This window comes from Erythrolamprus reginae, chromosome 1, assembly GCF_031021105.1.
Source record: "Erythrolamprus reginae isolate rEryReg1 chromosome 1, rEryReg1.hap1, whole genome shotgun sequence".
In the NCBI taxonomy this organism is placed as follows: Eukaryota; Metazoa; Chordata; class Lepidosauria; order Squamata; family Dipsadidae; genus Erythrolamprus; species Erythrolamprus reginae.
The window spans coordinates 321,595,811-321,616,576 of record NC_091950.1 but is presented as its reverse complement, the minus strand read 5'-3'; the positions used below and the strand labels follow the sequence as shown (position 1 = coordinate 321,616,576).

Genomic DNA, 20,766 nt, shown 5'->3' with positions numbered 1-20,766 from the left:
AATTTTAAATAAAATGAGCAACTCTACCCATTGAAATAAGAATATTTACTTACGGTATTTGAAACTAGGAAAGGGTATTTGGTCCTTAGGAACAAATGACAGTTAATACCACTATTTGTTATCCAGCCTGGTAATGAAGCATTTTCAAGAAAAACAGCAAGGAACCCAACCTATATGAGCTACATCGGCAATGTTATAACTTATTAAAATTAATTCTCTGCTAATTAATGAAAAAATCATACTTAATGCATAATGTGAAGCCAATTAAATAAAAAATTAGAATAAAAATACCTAAAACCAATAGTAAAATTAATGAATAGATAGTTATATCCCAGAACATTGATCGCTATCTACCATGATATTGAAACACAAGTTCTCTAAAATAAAAAGTGACTATTTTAGGATATATTTGTAGGACCTTACCTGCTTAAAAGATTTTTAATTAGCTGTAGTTAGAAAATCTTCCTATTTAGAAAGTGTTTTAATGCTGTTTTACTAGTTTCTAAATGTACATGTTTTCTAAAAAATCTATTGCTACTGAACTGGCATGCATTTCAGAGATTTTCATGGATTTAGGAATTTGTACATTATAAGAAATTATAAGATAAATAAATTTTAGCATTATGATAATTTCATTTCCCCCCCCCCTCTTTGACCAAGATCACATCTAGTTATGCATTCAAATGAACACTGACATGCTTGTTGAAATTCATACGAATACTTTTATTAGTAAGGAGTTATTTTTTTAACTGAGAACAAAGATATTTAAATGTTTAAAGCAGTATTAAATATTAAAATGACTCCCTTATTTATACAATATGTCAGTAGCTCTGCTTACTTTATCTCTTTATTTCAGTTTTGTTTAAGGGTATTTAAACTTCTTTCCTGTATGGATCTTACTGTACACCAGCAGTTAAGATACCTAATACAGATATGCAGGAAAAGACTTGTTTCTACAGATTAATTATCTTTCAACATGTCTTTGTATATCAAATCCTGATAATCTGATTTGCCTCGCTGTCTGCTTCTGTGTGCATCATCAAACTAGTATTTTCTTTTCCAGATTAGTGAGGTACTTAAAAAGAAAATTGCCCAAGGCCATACATTATAACATTTCCAGATTATGTGTAAAATGTATGTCCACATTGAACAGGTCGAAAAATTACAAAACACAAAGCCATAAATACATAATCCCCACCTGTAAGAATATTGTTTAGAAGTCATGAACTAACACAACCAGTGATATATTCTCAAATCTTAATGACGTCTCAAATTTAACATTTTATCATCCAGGAACTAGAAATGAATACCATTTATTTTGTGTAAACAGAAGTAAGGTACCACTACTCCTTGACTTTTACTTCCATTCAACCTTAGGTTTTCAGTTTCTAAAAGCCTAAGATCTTGGTTAGAGTAAAAAAAACCAAGAAGCTTCCTTTACCAGCCTGATTAAATGGGAAAGTTCTAAGACCAGTCTACTTGCAAAAAGTAAGTTACTAAAAGCTATTTCCTAAAAAGTACCTTTATATGGTTCATGTACATCTTGCATAATTAACAAGGATAACTTCAAAAAGAGAAGGGAAGGGAAATTAGTTTAGGGATCATAGTGTTTCATTCTGTAGCTTGTAGACATTGAAGGCTCAATATTATATTCTCTCCCTGGTTCTAATAAGAGTCTTCTTCTCATAAAAAGTATAATACTGTACAATATTCTGTTGAGATTGCAGTTAGAAAGAAAATAACTTTATCATCCTCAAACTCAATAATGCTAACTGACTACATCTTGTGTAGATGATGATTAACTTTAAAAGTATCAACTATCATTGCTAATGTGTGCAATTCATAAAATATCAGATTTTTGTGGGATCAATAAAATAAACAAAAGCTGAATAACTTCAATAAAACCTGAAAAAGAACTACTTAACAAAAAGTATTTTAAGTTATTAGTTAATAATGCATATTGTCTTTCCTGAAAGACAACTCTGCAAATAAGAACCATGCTGTTTCAATATAACCAAAAGAGCACATATCAGTGCTTCCAACAGCAGCCAATTTATTGGAAACCTTGACCCTAGTATTCTTTCTATATTAAATTTCAGTGTATACATTCTACATTGTAGCTGAACTTAAATGAGGGGAAAGCATACTTACTTTCACAATACTTCTTAAGTCCTGCACATATGTTCTTTCAGTCTCTAGAATTTCTTGGACCACTCTGTCAACATACAGGAGTTTTGGACTTGTAGACTCAACCATCAATGACTTGACACAGTTTTTGTTATTTTCCTTTGTTTCAGGCTTTCGTGGCAAATTTGGCTTTCTTCCAAGATTTCCATCAGAGAGCTGTTCCTTGATGGGGTTATTTTTTCTTAGCTCTTTGCTGGGAAACTGTTGGGTTGGGTGCAGCTCCAACTTTATAGTCCCCACTTCCTTGTCTTGATTGAACAAACCCAGATGACTGTTGGAAACCAAGGTTGTTCTGCTACCACAGGAACAGTGGCTATCCCTGGAGGATACTGAGGAAGATGTTGAGCTGAAGCTAACTGGTCGGTCACTGTCTGACAATTCCATCGTTTTGATTCCACAGTACAGAAAGTGTTGGTCTTCTCTATGTAGGTTGTTTCCTGTCTTCTTGGGAGCTGTGCCTACCATTACTGGAGGCAACCCATGAAGACTGTAGCCATCTTTGCAGAGAGAGAAAAATAAAGATTAATTTTGCATGTATATTGAATTTCATTAAAAACCATTTTACTTATGCACAGAAAAGTAATCATATGGAAGTGTCTTCAGACATTTCAGTGAATACAAGCAGACCAGGAGAAATCTGTTGCAAAACATTGCATATAAACAAAGAATAGTAGGGACTCCTACCTTTCTTTATTTTTAAACTTCATTTGAATAGCTTTTTTTTTAAAAAAATCAGCATTCATATGTTCTTATTTGCTGTAAAAAAACCACTTGATTTTACACATCTTTCTAAAGTAGATGATCAAAATGATCATCATCAAAATGATAGACAAAATTGCAAAAAAAAAAGGATTGAAAAAAAAGAAAACTGCATTGGATTCTAAATTAAGTTGATGCAAAAAAAATCTATTTGTAGCTTTGCCTGCCTGAACATAAGACAAAACTATTAATCTCTGATCCATAGAAACTTATAAAAGAAGTTCAGAAATATCCATTCCAACAATATAGAAATTCTTACCAAACTGTAAACACTTAATATGACTAGGAAGAAAAAACACTGTCACACACAAATATATAGTACATCTGTGAGCAATTTCTGTGGTGACTTTATCTCCTGCTTTCCTGAGAAGTAGTCCATTGAGTTCATATATATCGACAACAAATCAAAGCATCCGTAATATCCAAACAAAAGAAAATGCCCAATCTGCTGCAGAAATCATTTGGGAATTATATATTTAGCATAAATAGTTTCACTATTATGTATTTGCATGTTGCCATAATTATTTCCCTGTAACCATTATGTTATGAACAACAATTGTACCTCCCAGCTCTCAGTGTAGAAGAATGGTGCTTTGTATAAGTTGTTTTGCTAAAAAATTCTGTAAGCATATTGAGAATGAAAAATGGATTCCTCTTCTCGTTTTCTTCTTCATTAGATTTATTATGATGCCTACTCCAAAAGTCTCTTAAATGCATCATCCAGCTTTTGTGTATGAATTCATATTTTAGTGGGGCATGTTGCTATTTTAATTCCAAGAAACCCTAATAAGCCATTAATAAAGTAAATGAAATGTCTGGTTTGGATGGAATTGCCATGTTATTCATATTAAAGCTTGCCATATCCATATATCTTCTAATTCTTTTTTAAAAAAACTATATGAACAGAAGTATTCATAGTTGTCTTCTTTATATATCCTTCATTTTGGAACACACTATTGTTGAAAAGCAGCATAGTATATGAAACATTAACCCCTAGATATTAATATATTATTGTTCAATAATATCTTGGAAAGATCTGCATGTCTTTCCTATCCTGATTGAAGTTACTCTAGAAGACATTTTATAATATATGCATTCATATTTTGATTAAAGTAAAATATCTATACTAAAAATCTCCTAAATTTTAAAAAAAATGTAAGATTGAAGTTCAGAAAAAAAAAATATTAGTAGATTGATAGGCTCTCTAAATTTATTGATAGGTCTGTCTGTACCAGGTTTTACACTTTCTCTTTTTATTACTGTGACTCATTGAAATCAAGTTGAACCATCAGTTTTATTTTCAGTTTCTTGCTTAATCTGATATAGGCAGAGATGGTATTCAGCAGATTCTGCCCAGTTCTGGAGAACTGGTAGCAGAATTTTTGAGTTCTTTGGAGAACTAGTAAATACCACCTCTGACTGGTCCCGCCCCCATCTATTCTCTGCCTTCCAGCAGATCTGGAGGGAATGGGTATTTTGCAGTAATCTTCCCCTGGAGTGAGGAGGGAATGGAGATTTTACAGTACCTTTCCTCAGCCACGTCCACCAAGTCATACCATGCCATACCCACTAAGCCAGTGTTTCCCAACCTTGGCAACTTGAAGATATCTGGACTTCAACTCCCAGAATTCCCCAGCCAGCAAATGCTGGCTGGGGAATTCTGGGAGTTGAAGTCCAGATATCTTCAAGTTGCCAAGGTTGGGAAATACTGCACTAAGCCATGCCCACAGAACCGGTGGTAAAAAAATTGAATCCTACCACAGGATATGACGTATTGTTCTTATAAACCAGATTACATTCTCCCGGCATATCATTTAATAGACATAGCTTCTATAGTAGATTTGTCAATAATTATTGGGTTGTTCAAATCTAAATTAGAAATTTTTAATTATTTTTAATGTTTTAATTTAAGAAAATGTCTACAAGCATTTAAACTAGTACCTAAAGACTTTAATGGTAAGCCACTTCAATTATCCTGACATAAGAATTGCATGGCTACAGCCATCAAGAGTTGGTATCAATAAAAGGGCATTGTTATGGTTTTATCTATGTAATATGAAGTTCATTATAGTTGACACTATAATTACTGAAAACTGAAAATGTATTATAAGCAATAAAGTATGCATTTCTTCAGCAAAGTAACAGGAGAATTATTTCCTTTGATTTCTAATCAAGACATATTTTAAATCACAAAGTAAAGAATAAAAGCTGTTCTTCAAAAGTAGAAATCTGGGTAGATGAGATAAATGAAAAGTCTTTCCTCTAATTTATCAGAAGACATATAGCTAAAACATAAAGTACAATAGAGTATATTTGATAAGCTGTTTGAGGTATCTCAGCTGAAGTTCAGAGTTCCTATTTCATTCAATCATCCTGTAGCCTTTCTTCCTGTTCATTGCTATGTTGTCTCAATTACAGACAGCCCCAAAGCACCACAAAACTTTATTTGCTTTGTCAATACTTACACAAAGAGAATCTGAGAATTCCTAACAGCTTAACAAAAGAAAAACATTGTTTATTCTAATTTCATGACCTTTTATTCTCCCAAAATGCAATGAAAAATAACTAATAGATTTTAATGTTACAAGCCTTCAGAAACAGAAGCTTGTTGGATAACCATTTGTCTGAAGTGGTGTAGGGTTTCCTGCCAAAGCAGGGAGTTAGACTAGAAGACTTCCAAGGTCCCTTCCAATACTGCTATTCTATTTTATTCTATTCTAACAAGAGAAAACAAATTCAAGTGATTTCACCTGAATGTAATAGCTTTGTCTCTAATATCAAAGATTAGGAGGGGGCAAATGCTATTAAATGCTAAGGATTAGGAACCATATTCCTATTTTAATGCATTTTTCCAGAAACTCGGTGAATATAAATTGTTATGAAAAGTAAACACAAAGATACGACATAATCCAGACATAGAGAGAGAGAGAGATCAATGGAATAAACCAGGGGATTCCAGTAAAAGCAATCCCATTCTTATTCCTCTTCAATCCCTGACTGCAAACAATATGTATGTTTTGGACTAGATTCAGTATTCACTTATTAAAACAAAAGACTTGAAAAAAGTGTTGCCAGAATTGCTGCTACATGCTAGCTAGAAAGTTCAGAGTAATATTATATAGTAAAATAATTCAGCATATTTTCTATTTTGACTTGTCTGGTCTACACCAATTGGCAGCATACCGAGGTACATTTTTCTCATCATATTATAATTTTTTAACCTGGAAAGGATGGACCTTTCCCTACTTACATAAAAAATACAAACAACTCAAGTGGCTAGGTATTGCTGCCTAGTTGCAGATAAGCCTTTAAAGTCTTCAGACTTTAGCTGGAAGAAAAAAGAAAAGAACTAAAGCAGTAAGATCCTGCATTACATTATCCTTGAGATTCCTTCAATTTCTCTGACTACATGACAGGAAAGAACAATCTTCTGTCCAGGACAACACCATCTGAAGACTTTCTTTTTCTTTTTTTTTGGGGGGGGGGAGAGAGTAGCCTTTCAAGTGCCCACTAGACACTACTTTTCAAATCCTAAAATTAAATATCCATCTTAAAAATTAAAAGTATTAATTTTAAGCATGCAAAAACTATAAATTAAGCCATACAATCCTCCTGACATACCCTTTAATTCCCTTCCTTTCAAACTCAGGGGGGAAAATATTTATCCATTTGTACCATTATTCCATTCATTAAAGTTCATGTCTTCTTCCAAAATATCTACTATAAACCAAAGGCACTCAAAGACTCCCCTGCAAGATATTTCTACAAAAATGAAGAATTGTGATAAGACTAACTATGATGCTTAACATAGAGCTTTTGAAGTAGCAATATATACTCAGTTCTTTTCAGTCATTAGATAATTCATTTCAATGGTTTTCCTATTCTTCATATTATTTGCTATCAGATAAGAGATAAATTTAAATAAAACTACAATGGGGTAGATTTGAATGAAATTTCCATGATGGCACACCTGTGCTGGGCCTCTTATTAAACTCCAGCCTTCAACGTGATTCAAAGGACAGAAAGTCCACATTCTACACATTTTCTTAGTGCCTTCAATTGAAAAGGTGTGTTAAGTTGGTTTGGTTTGGTTTGGCTAAGTGCTGGAAAGAGAACTAATTGCACTTATCAACACTCTGCTAGGAAATGTGGTTTAGTAACCTGATCCTTTCTCACTCATAACTTTCCACAAATGTAGTAATGTTCCCCACCCTGTCTGACTTCCTCCCTGTGAGGTCATATGCTGCTTGCTGATATTCTAAACAAAGATTAAACATGCACACATGTGCATACACACACAGCTGTAGAGATCATTTCTCTGTAAAATTGTTATCTCCACACTCACAGATAACTAAAATCGAAAACATGAGTTTTAAAAACACATATGAACCTAGCTTTCCATTACCAGTTTATGCTTTTCTTATCCTGAACTTCAGTAATGCTAACCCTTTAACTGTTATAACTCTTGTATTTTAACTTTTGAAGTTGCTAAGTACTACAACATGTTTGAAAGAGCTACTTATCATTAATACTCTTAAATGAATGAAAGTACCTAATTTGGACATTTGTGACTCAGAGGAATACAATTTTTTTTCATGCCTAAATCTATGGGTATGAAAGTTTAACTTATATAATTCACTGCCTGCATTTTTATTTCTTATTTTCAATGGATCAATTGTGTGTTCCACAGGTTGAATTTCATGAAAACAGGAGAAGCTGTGTAACTATAGGGCATATGCAGTTTGTTTGAAAATATCCTAATCAAATTTTATTTGATTATGACAGTATGGTCTAGAATTAGATCAACACATTAATGCACAAAAATATCAAGCTACTGGGTCAAGAAAACATCCCACCCCTAAGTCCCTGAATGATAAGGCACACTTTTAAATACTTAAAATTTTTTATACAACCCTGGATAGATATCCCAGCCATTTCAGTTAGTTTGGGCAACAACAACAAAGCCAATTAAGCCCGAATTATTCTTTATAGTTCATAAACATGTTCTCTACAGCTCAGCACATCACAATGATGTACAAACAACCCACTGAAAAATACAAGTGTTTCAAATGAGGATCTGTCCCCTTAATTTCCAAGCATCATGCAACTTTTCAACTCCCTCCCAGTTCTCCCAAAATTGAGCAAAAATTCAAGATTTTTAGCAAATCCAGTTGTCTTACAGATTCTTACCGTCTTAAGAGTTTTCTGTCATATCATGAAACATCCTGGAGTCTCCAGCACTTTTATGAGGGAGAATTTTCTGCAACACTTACCTCATCACTATGGAATGCCTCCAACTTTTTAAACAATGACTGAATTCCCTCCCCACTCCTCCTCCCACCCAAAATGAGGTATAAGCTACCTGTGCAGCCAAAGATGAAGGCATCCTTCAGTTCCAGCAGCTGCAAAATTACCACCCGGGAGCCCTCAGGTAAAATGAGTCTTATTAGTCTATAGGGCTGCTTTTGATAGAAATATTGCACGAGTCAACCTTTAACTACTAAGCCCCTCACACACAAAAGATTTTCCCTGGAACCTGATTCACAACTTTCTCATTGCCTGCACTAAATGCAGTTCTGAGCATTGCTAAGAGCTTTAAATGAAACATGACATCATTCAATTCAAGAACAGGACAATAGACACTACTGTGGGTAACTAAAATGCACACTTCGCTGAGCAATCTTCTGCAAATTATTCTTTTAAGCAGAGAGCTGAGAAGGAAAAACATTTTAACAGAGTAATTCTTATAGCATTTTGTTGCGTGACTTCAAGCCACTGTTTCACTCCTAGCAACATTAAAAACACACAAAGTAAATATGAACTTGATATAGGTCATTAGTAACTATTTTGTATCTATTGGTGCAAAAGAATAAAAAGTAGACACACTGTTTTGCTTTCAATTGAGCATATTAAAAATGCAACTTTTATATAGCAAATTATGTAATACAGACATTTTAATTTAGTTTGTAGCATACATAAAAGAAATTTTGTGATCTCTCTCTCTCTCTCTCTCCATCCCTCCCTCTCTCTTCCTTCCCTTTCTTCCACCCTCTTTTTTTTTTGCCTCCAGCAACATTTGCCAAAATTGGAACACTGAGAATGCTATAAAGCAGTGTGTTCCTCTTCGTTTTCTCCTTTAGCATTTGCCTAAAAACATATTTTCTGGACAGACGTCTTTTCTGGCTCCCACACATAGAGAGGTAAGAGATACAGGGAGGTCGCAAGGCAACATGAAATGTTTCATACACACAAATTATACTACCTCTTTCATTCAATAAAGCTCTTCATCAGAGTAGCTCTAAGCTGCTTTGTAAAAGCCTATTAAAAACTTGACATTGGTATATTATCAGCATCAGCTTCCCAATTTCAGATGCTTTTCTCTCTCCATTCACAACTGACTGCAAAATTAATTAGCATTTAACATCTGCCAAATGCCTACACTCTCAGCTGAACTCAATACTACTCCCTCCTACTTTGATTTAATGGTGAAGCAGAATAGAATATGCCCTCTTATTACCACATTTTAATGAGAAGCTGTAATTTAATGCATAAACGTCTGGAGCTTAAAAAATTTTAAAGGCTACAAAGGCCTTAAGACAGCACTCCAAAATGTTTTTCCCACATAAAATAATTCCACAAGAGTAGATAATTCCTGCAGAAACAGTCTTCTATGATTTGTGGTAGAGAATCCTAAAGGATATACAGTAGTCACTTTTTCTCCAATATCAGTGGTATTGTACAGTCCTGAGGAAATTCTTTCAATTTTAAATAAACTCAGCAATTCCTTAGTTGGATTGGTCCACCTGTTTATTTGTTGATTCGGGATTTATAAGCTGTAATTTTGGCCCACAAATTCAAAAGTCCAATATTTTCAAAACATAACAAATCACAGAAACCCAAACTTCATTTTGAATAGTCATCATCCTTGAGAAATTATTAAACAATATAATTGTTAGCTCACATCTTACATTCCTAATCAATTTCAAGGCCAACTCATCTTTAACTAAGCTAACGGAACAGAAATCTGTCTGAAAATCAACAAACCTCAAACGCCTGTGATCCGATATAAACATAGTACACAAAATTGTCTGATACAACATCTTACCCGTCAATGACTTCTTCAGCTTCAACCACAATAATACACAGGCAAAAAATTGATACAAACTCAAGATAAATGCTCCAAACTCGACTGCAGAAAATTCAACTTCAGCAACAAAGTGGTCAATGCCTGGAATACTCTACCCGACTCCTCAAACCCTCACAGCTTCAACCTCAACATGTTTACTGTGTACCTCACCCCATTCCTAAGAGGTTCGTAAAGGGGGCATGCATAAGCGCACCAGCGTGCCTACCATCCCTGTCTTACTGTCCCCATTTATCTGTACTTAAGTTCCTTTACGTTTGTTTATACCTATACCTCCTATCGTGTACATGTTTGACAAACAAATCAATCAATCAATCAAATCAATCAATCTGCTTTTTAACCCTAACCTTAAGCCTTTGCTTCTGTCAACGACATAAACTAAACAGTATTTGCTTCAACAACCACAAAGCCATTTTATATTATTATTATTATTATTATTATTATTATTATTATTATTATTATTATTATTATTATGTCAATACAACACAGCAAACGAGATCACTATGCTGGATTTTGTATTTCATCACCAGTCGGGCGCTTCCCAAGCACCTATGACTGCATGATGTAGCGGCGAATTATGTTTGCCGATCCCAGTAAAGCGGCCTTTTGCAATTGACAGATGGAGATTTTGTCAATTCCGATGGTTTTCAAATGTCCACTGAGATCCATTGGCACTGTGCCCAGCGTGCCAAGTACCACTGGGACCACTTTCACTGGATTATGCCAGAGTCGTTGCAGTTCGATTTTTAGATCTTCATATTTCACTAATTTCTCTAGCTGCTTCTCCTCAATTCTGCTGTCCCCTGGGATTGTGATGTCGATGATCCATACTTTCTTTTTCTCCACAATCAGGATGTCTGGCGTGTTATGCTTCAGAATTTGGTCAGTCTGAAGTCGGAAGTTCCACAGTAATTCTGCTTGCTCATTTTCGACCACTTTTTAAGGTTGTTGTTATTATTATTATTATTATTATTATTATTATTATTATTATTATTATTATTATTAATTAGACTTGTATGCCGCCCTACTCTGAAGACTCGGGGAGGCATTATAAACTTAAATTATTACTAGAGGAGAAATGTGGACATTTGGAAGATTATCTTAGAAAGAGACAATTTATGACATAACAAGCAATTTGTGTTTTTGTTTTTAAGTGGCATATCAGATTTGTTTGTTTCCAGACTTGTGGAGATATATGGTTTGCAATATAAATAAATTTACAGTCTTGAGTGCTTTGATGAAAAACCAACTTCCTAAAATAAACCAATTGTAAAAAAACAGAAGGAACATTGTGGTCTAAATTTCATGACTTGCAAGTATTGCATTTCTTTCTTCAATTTACTTAACACATAAATGAACTATAGTCAAGAAAGTCTTCTGAAGGACATTGTAACATCTTCTTCCTCAAAATACAGGGCGATGTATTAATAATCCTCTGCAATGCAGTACATGATGACTGAATCTATGCATCATGCTGCAGATACTCCTACATAAAACACTTTTCATCCTTATCTGCTGTTGATACATGAGAACACAGGTATACCAAAACACCTTGATAGAATGTTTCAGCAAATGCCACAACCTTCAATAATTATTCTATTAGTTGCACAGTATATTTTTGTTTGTCGTTACTCATTATGTTCTTTCATAGTTGTAAAATCTCTCAGAGAGAGAGAGAGAATGCCTCCTTATCTAACAAGGGTCAGCTTTACTGTGTCTCTGTCTCCTTTGCAACATACAATAAAAATAGGTAGTCACTCTCAACACTTCTTATAAAACTGTTTTTTATCCTTTACCTACTGTAAGCATTCAATTTTCTCTATTTTACTTCAGGGTTTTGTTTTGTTTTTAATTCTTAGCCATTTCTTACACTGATTTACTTTTTTTTAGTTTAAATTTCAAGAATTATCTTGGGAAGTAGGTTGCCTCTTTGACAAATAATGGCACCTGAGCTATGAATTCTATTGTTACTTCAGCCTTCCCATTCTCAGAAACTAAACAGGACAAGATAAACTTTCAAAAGTTGCACAGCCCTATTTCAAATATAAAATGATTTACAAACCTTGATATTTCCGGTTCATTAACTTTCTAGCTTTAGGCAAGATGCAGTGATCCCCATGCAATCATTTTGAAAAGTTGCTGAAAGGAGGGCCTCAACTTTTGAGCTAATATGACCATTTGGACAAGCTGAATTGGAAAATGCCAAACATTTTGTACAATTATCACATACATTCAGAAACAGAAAACCTCATTGCTTGAAAGTACAAATGCAGCGATACCTCAGGTGCCAAAAGGGTGTGGGGGTGTTTGATAGTGTGAGCATGGGTGCTCAGACCCCTAATGCAATGCCCTGCGCATGCTTACAACCCCCCCCCCCGTGCTGCCCCCCTACGCATGCACACAGGCCTCACTAAAGTCTCCTGACTTCTAGTGGGCCCTTTGGACTATTTTGTGCTCTCTCCAGGGTTCAGGAAAGCCTTTTGAAGCCTGCAAACAGTGAAAAACGGCCCAACGGCCCAACTGGAAGTTTGGAAATGAAAGGAAGTGAATCTGCTTTACTATTTACCTTCAGATAGTTGCAACCAGGCCTCGCACGCTTCTGCAGCCAGCAGGACTTTTGTGAAGGCCTTTGCAGCCTATAATAGAGCTCTGGATCGATCTGGAGGTCTATTATCAGTTACACAGGCCTTCAAGAAAGCCTTCCTGGCTGGAGAAGAAATAGGCTGAGATGTGAGAGGCCTGGCTGCAACTGTCCAAAGCCAAAGAAGTCCCTGAAGACCTCTGTCAGCAAAAAGGAGGCTGGAGTGGGGTGGGGTGATGCATACAAGTGAACTTTGGTTGGTCTATTGGGCCATTTTTGCTGAGGGGAGAGGGAAAACAGCCAAAAAAAAGAGAGATCGAAAATCAGCGTGCTAGAACTGACATAGAATAATGCCTCATGTGCCCTCAGATATTGCTCTGCTTGTCACCTTGGCATGCGTGCCATAGGATCGTCATCACTGTACTAATATCAATAAAATGTACATTGTAAAAATGGCAAACTTGCAATTCACACATTGAAAATTTCATAATACAAATTTATTCATTTTTTTCCTGAAAAGTTGTATTTATTGTCTACAATAAATACCAGGGTTAAGAATTACTCCATAACAGTGCTCTCCAAGTGCTCGCCACCTTCACAATCAATTCAGAAAAACATCTTGGCCAAAAACACTGAAAGCTACTAAGAGGTCAAGGAGTAACAGCATATCTGCATCCCCTTATCCACAAAAAGTGGCCAAAGCAATCTACCATATTTTGAGTGTAATCCTAATTAAAATGGGAAGAAAGTGTAAGTACAGATCGTCCTTGACCCAGACCACAGTTGAGCCAAAAATTTCCATTGATAAGTGACTTTTGCCTCCTTTTACGACCTTTCTCGCCATACTTATTTAAGTAAATCAGTGCAGCTGTTAAGTTAGTAACACAGTTGTTAAGTGAATCAGATTTCCCCCATTTGACTTTTATTGTCAGAAAGTCAACTGCATGACCCTGGGACAATGCAACAGTCATAAGTACGAGCCAGTTGACAAGCATCTGAATTTTGATCATATGATCCTCGGAGATGCTGCAGCAGTATTAAGTATGAAAAACAGTCATAAGTCATTTTTAATGCCTTTCAGTCACTAAATGAATGGTTGTAAGACAAGGACCACCTGTAATGAGTGTCATTCCAATGAATCCAGAGATGTATAGCTATCAGATTAGAGATCAGTCTATAATTACGGGAACTTCTAAGGTTTTTTTCAATAAAGGTCATATAACTACTAAGATATCATTCACTCAAGGAGGCATTAGTCACCTCCATGGCCCTGGGGCCAGTCCTGACCTGGTTGCTTTAATTAATCTGCCAGAACAAGAATCCAGTAAGCAAGTCATTGTCATCACCTTCTTCATAAAGCCTGTCTGTGTGCTTAAGCTATACAAGCGAAAAATATTTCACATGAACTGAAGAAGCTATTTCCAAGGTTACTGTACCTCTGATCTGCCCCACTGTTTTTTCACTTTAGTGTTGTTGATCAGAAGGCAACTTGAATAATCAGCTGCTAGCCTCCCCCCTCTTCTGCCAGGCTATGCCTTCCACCAAATCTTCCCCTCCCATAAAGAGGTTGGGAACATGCTGCAGTAATTACTGTATTTGCTTCTTAAATTCATAATGAAATAAACTTATTTATACCAATTAAAATACTAAGATCCTTCATGACTACTAACCATGTCCTGCTACAATGTGTCCAAATCAGTATACATACACACACACACACACACACACAGTGAAGGGCTACCAAAAAATTTTACTACCACACTGTGAGCGTGGCTTATGCAGGATGCCCTGCATTTTCTTTCAACATCTTTCAGTGCAAATTGGGTGCTTTGGGGTGCAGCTCCATTTTTGCTACTCCACTGCCCACCCCTGTATATATGCAATTTTATACAGATGCTCAGTAGATAAGGAAAAAGAAGTACAAATTACACTGAGCCCATTTCCCAATAAATTCCATAGGTATTCCATATCTGGAAACAATATGGACCATAGATTGCCAACAATTTATAATTTACATTTTATATATGTTTTTTCTTCTGTCTCTTTCCATCTTCTATAGCCCTTTCTGGGATCAAATGACTGAAAAGCAGCCACCACCCTCTCTAGATAGACTCTTTTGCTGTTATAAGGATCAGTTTGCAAAAGCCAAGAGTTATGCCAATATATATATTTTAAAAGAAAACATAGCCTCCTTCTATCTCTAAACAGGCCACTGAATTTATGTCTAAATATTTTACTAAAAATCTAGATGTAAATCTGCCAGAGCAGAAATTGGTTATGAAAATTGCACAATAAATGAGATTTACACCCTTCTGCTTATTCATATACATCATGCTTACAGAGAACCAACCATGTTAGATCTGATATTGTTAACAATAAACCAATTTATTGTTTGCAAAGACTGGTGAGAGGAGGAGGCAATGGGAAAGCCTGTTGGAAAAGAATGTTTGGTTTTAAAGGCCAAGGTAAAAACATCCCAAAAGCTTGTTTTTGAAATTAAAAGACTTTTTTTCTTTACCTGAATAATTGTAACTAAGTCAACTAAATTCCCATTGCAATTTTAGCACTTGATTAACAAAATTGCTTGGAAAATAAATTACTCATACCAAATATATAATATACACTAATGTTACTATATATGCCAGAAGGATGTCAAGGAAGTACACTGTTAAGTCACAAAAGTTAGTTCTTTCGTATCTTCTATTCTCTTTCAAATATACCAGTGAATTGTTAAAAGAAGAAGGATACCAAGTTTGAAAAGAGTGTAGCCAAAAATATAGCCCACTGGCTTAATCTGAGGAGGCCCATTGCTCAACAAGGTCAATATTTTCCAGATATACTGGTCTCACTTCACAGCAGTATAGAGGAAAGCCACACTTCTGAATGCATTGTTTTTACACAATTTGTCCTTGTGATTGGGCGATGTTAAAAAAATAGAAGTGTGTAAATCTGAAAACCCCCATACCTGTGCAATAAGGAATAAACTGGTTGACAGAAGACCATAGACTTTATTTGCTTGCTGGCTTGCAGTAGGAAAAGCATGTAGGATGCTTGGCTGCATAGCTAGAGGTATAACAAGCAGGAAGAGGGAGATTGTGATCCCCTTATATAGAGCGCTGGTGAGACCACATTTGGAATACTGTGTTCAGTTCTGGAGACCTCACCTACAAAAAGATATTGACAAAATTGAACGGGTCCAAAGACGGGCTACAAGAATGGTGGAAGGTCTTAAGCATAAAACGTATCAGGAAAGACTTCATGAACTCAATCTGTATAGTCTGGAGGACAGAAGGAAAAGGGGGGACATGATCGAAACATTTAAATATGTTAAAGGGTTAAATAAGGTTCAGGAGGGAAGTGTTTTTAATAGGAAAGTGAACACAAGAACAAGGGGACACAATCTGAAGTTAGTTGGGGGAAAGATCAAAAGCAACATGAGAAAATATTATTTTACTGAAAGAGTAGTAGATCCTTGGAACAAACTTCCAGCAGACGTGGTTGGTAAATCCACAGTAACTGAATTTAAACATGCCTGGGATAAACATATATCCATTGTAAGATAAAATACAGGAAATAGTATAAGGGCAGACTAGATGGACCATGAGGTCTTTTTCTGCCGTCAGTCTTCTATGTTTCTATGTATGGTTAGAATGCAGAACTGCAGATCAATTCTGCTGACTGCCAGCAGTTCAATCCTGATTGGCTTAAGGTTGACTCAGTCTTTCATCCTTCCAAGGTTGGTAAAATGAGGATCCAGATTGTTGAGGGAAATATGCTGACTCTGTAAACATCTTAAGGAGGCCTGTAAAACACTATGAAGCGGTATATAAGTCTAAGTGCTATTGCTATTATTTAATTTATTTTTATTAATGAATTGTTTTTGGAAATTAGCACATTTTACTACTACCTTTCTCTATTTTCCTGAACTTACTGCCAATGGTATCAGATCTGCAGAATTTCCTTTCTGTTCTGGGTGGGTACAAGAAGGTCTGTCACACAGAGGAAGAATGAGCTGCAGAAAAAGGTCAACCTGTTCTCATTATTTGTCTACATTATTGTCTACAGAATCAGACTTTTCCCAACGAATATAAAATGCATAGAGTTTTTCCCTTGCTTTATACTATTAATACTAATCTATTTTTTGTGTGAATAAAGGGTTCACAAATATTAGGACAATATCTTGGGTAAAAATCTATTATCAGGAGCTACATTCAAAACTATCGCTTTTTTTGTTTGTTTCCCTGGCACAGTGCAGCATTTATCCTATAAGCTACTAAGCTTGGTAATAGTCCCACTCACAAAACCAGAACTAGACTTTTTTTTTTTAGTAATGTACAGTAACTTTTTAAAAAATCAAATCCTGTTTCACAGTCATATGAAGAGAGCCTTTTTTCATTTAAATTTTGAATCCAGTAGACCACTTTCTTTTTTCACGCTGTCAACTACCTCCAAACATAACCAAGCAGCAACCATTATTAATCAAGACTTTGCACTACTGAATAATTTAGCACATTCCCTACTGAAGAACCCCAAGACTGTAACAACTCTCTGGGAGGCCACTATCAGTAATCAACACCACCAATTAGCTGGCATACTCAATGGAAAACATAATTTCTTTGGAAAGCTTAAGTACACATGTTAAACAGCTGCATCGGCTTAAAAGAATAAAAAACACACAAGCACTGTCTTCTCTAGAGACAAGTGAAAACTTTTTGTTTTCATATCAGATTTATGTAAAACATCTCTGCCAAAATCCAAAATTTAATTACATGTTCCAAAACCTAATATTTGCCCAGTAAAAATGGGCTGTTTTTGTCACTTAAAGTGAAGATTCATGGTGAACTAGATGTGCCTGAAGGAACAGGGATGGCATTGCAGTGGGGACTGAAAGTAAATTCGCTGCCAAAGTCTCTCCAGAAAAAGAAGATATGTAAGATTGCCTACCTACATGTGCTTTAGACAGCTGATTCTCATGAGTAAACTGCAAAAATTGATGTTTTTGCGGTCAGCTTGTGACAAAAGCAGCTGGGAGTCAAGGAATTCCAGCCAAGTCGTAATGTGGACACAAGGTTTGCTGACCATCATTTCTTTGCTTTCAGTTTTGGAAATTGCTTAACTGTAGTTTTGAAGAAACCATGTTGACTACTCATGGTAATATGATAAAACTGAAAATATAAAAAGAGCCACGGTGGCACAGTGGCTAATTCTACCAAATGGCAGCAGCTTGATCCTAATGGGGCTCAAGCCTGACTCAGCCTTCTATCCTTCTGAGGTCAGTAAAATGAGCAATGTGCTGACTCTTAGCTTAAAGAGGTTTGTTAAACACTATGAAGTGGTATATAAATCCAAGTGGTTTCGTATAAGCAAATTAAATCACTTGCGTTGGTCTATTGCAAGGATGCCAAACTCGATTTGACTAAGGGCTGCATCAAATTTGACCTTGAATGGTCAGGGTGGGCATGGTCAGTATATCATTATTCATGTTGGGGGCATCTCCCCTCCCAAGCACCATTTTCACTGGCAGAGGCACCATGGACCCTTTGCTGTTCCCAGGTCGGCCCTGCAGGCCAGATTGAAGCACCCACAGGTCAAATTCGGCCCTTGGGCCTTGAGTTTGACATCCATGGTCTACTGTATTAATGTCCTTATATAGAATAGAAGAAAATACAATATACAAAACAGTAAAATATCTATTATCAAAGCATTAGATTTTCATATATTTTTCACTGGGTTTTTTGTGACTGAAGGGAATGTTGATGGGCAGCTTTAAATTAGTATTAAAATGTTTATAGTATTATCAGGGCACTATATACCTATTAATTTTAAAACATATAACCAATTAATTGAACTTCATAATGGATTGGTTAACTTGAGCACATTAGAATTGATAACAAGTTGAAGAACTATTTTAATAAACAGAATATCCAGAGGGATGTAACAGACTACATTATTAAGTACAGTGGTACCTTTACTTACGAACTTAATTTGTTCCATGACCAGGTTCTTAAGTAGAAACGTTTGTAAGAAGAAGCAATTTTTCCCATAGCAATCAATGTAAAAGCAAATAATGCGTGCAATTGGGGAAACCACAGGAAGGGTGGAGGCCCTGTTTCCTCCCAGGAGATTCCTAGAACAGCCCCATGGAGGCTTCTCCCCGCCTTTTCCGACCCTGTTTCCTACCAGGAGATTCCTAGAGAGGCCCCATGGAGGCTTCTCTCTGCCGTTTCCGGCCCTGTTTACTCCCAGGAGATTCCTAGAGAAGCTCCGCAGAGGCTTCTCCCTGCCTTTTCCTGTTACAGTTTCAGAGGCTCGAGTTTGTAAGTGGAAAATAATTCTTGAGAAGAGGCAAAAAAATCTTGAACACCCGGTTCTTATCTAAAAAAGTTCGTAAGTAGAGGCGTACTTAGGTAGAGGTACCACTGTACACTGTTAGTAACTTCCTGAAGATAATAGGGATTACTGTATATAAAGATAGTTACCAAAACATAAGCCCCACTGAACACACTAAGAATTATATCTGGGTAAAAACTCATAGTATTGTTCTGTATTTATGTAACTAAGCCTCAGCAAGTGAAACTCATATTAATACATTCTTCCTTGTTTATGTTGCTTCCTCTGTTGATTCCTTGGTATCAGATTTTAGATGATAAATCCTTGGGGCAGGAATTTGTTTTCTTTGTGTAAAATACTGTGCTTTTTTCTGGTACCAATAAATAACAAAACAATGAAGTATAATAAACTAAATAGGAAATAAAGTTTGGAATGTAACATTTGAACTTTTCTGACTGCGTTGGGCCTAGTGCAGAACTGCTCTATCTGGAAGCAAAAAAAATGCCATCCTATTATGTTTGAAAAGACTGTGGAAAGCACTAGACAGAAGGATTACAGATCGGTCCTCTAATGCCAGAGTTTTTGGCTTCGGTCAGAATTTATTAGCAGCACAAGCAATCGTGGAATGCAGTTCCATCTGCTTCTTGTTAACTTCATTCATGAAGGCTGCCTTCTAAAAATGATGACTTCTGAGCAATTCTTTCCAGATCCATGTCCTGACTGAAATGCTAACGCCTTGACAATCTCATTGGCAAAGGATCCTCGCTTCAGTGGAATAATTTGAGAAAGATTTTCTATAGATCATCAGTTCTTGTTCCATTATTCTAGATTTAGGCCTTTTACTAACTCCAGTTGCTTTCCCGCAGAGCTTTAAAAACAGAAAATTGTAAACATTTGCATTTCTATTTTGAAAGGTTTTACTCTAAATGAGTGTGGAGTAGAGTGTAGTTTTGGCAGCTCGTTCTGGAGGGAGCAGTCGGTGCCAAACTGCAATCCGGAAAAGAAAATTAAGGGGGAAAAAATAATACGCAAACAGTTTTTCTGTAGCAATTATCTGCACCTCAGGACAGTAATACAGAACAGAAAGTGAAAAGGATTACCTCCTGCCTGTCTTTGTAGTAGCATTTTACCCTTATAAGAATGCAAAGTAGAGCAAAAATATCTGCCAGCAGTTTAATGGGGCAATAGAGATGTTTCACCTTGCATTATAACTAGAAAAGGGTAAATTGGTTCCATCTCTCAGCCAGCAAGAAGCAATTTTTTAAAAAGTAGATTTTGTAATTTGAGAGGCAGGATGGTGGTGGTGGTGGGGCTAAATTAATTCTGAGTTCATACATTGGGCTAAATAAGATTTGAATGTTTAAAAATGAGTAGATGCCCTTGAGTTGACTTTTGTTGATTGCATGCTTGCACATTCCTTGCAAACAGAAGGGATGCCATACAGTTTGCAGTGGCTTTTTCCAGGATGTTTTTTTAACTTGCCCTCCTATCCTGCTAGGATGCTTAAGATATTCCCCATCCTTCTAATGCCAGATTTACACACCTGCACACATACACACCAGTGAAGTTGAACTATGTGTTACATCCCGATGAATACTTGATGTAATTAATTTAGGGGGAAATTGGGTGCCTTGAGGAGTTTTACAACTCCTTAGCTTATCATGATCAACAAGCCACTTGTCTTTTGGCTGCAACAGTTCCTTCAGTAAATTAGTTAATATACAGAAAATGCGAAGTCAAAAGAAGTTAAATGATGCTCCAAATC

At 35.9% G+C, this 20,766-nt stretch overlaps 1 protein-coding gene across 4 annotated transcripts in view; it reads right to left on the bottom strand.

The window, feature by feature from the left end:
• Nucleotides 1-20,766, bottom strand: part of PLEKHG1 (pleckstrin homology and RhoGEF domain containing G1) — a 133,596-nt gene that overhangs the window by 56,913 nt on the left and 55,917 nt on the right. For all 4 annotated transcript variants that reach the window (XM_070733702.1, XM_070733703.1, XM_070733705.1 and 1 more), the window contains one exon: nt 2,152-2,684. In XM_070733702.1, the coding sequence (XP_070589803.1) occupies nt 2,152-2,684 (533 nt within the window). The remainder of the gene's footprint in view (nt 1-2,151; nt 2,685-20,766) is intronic.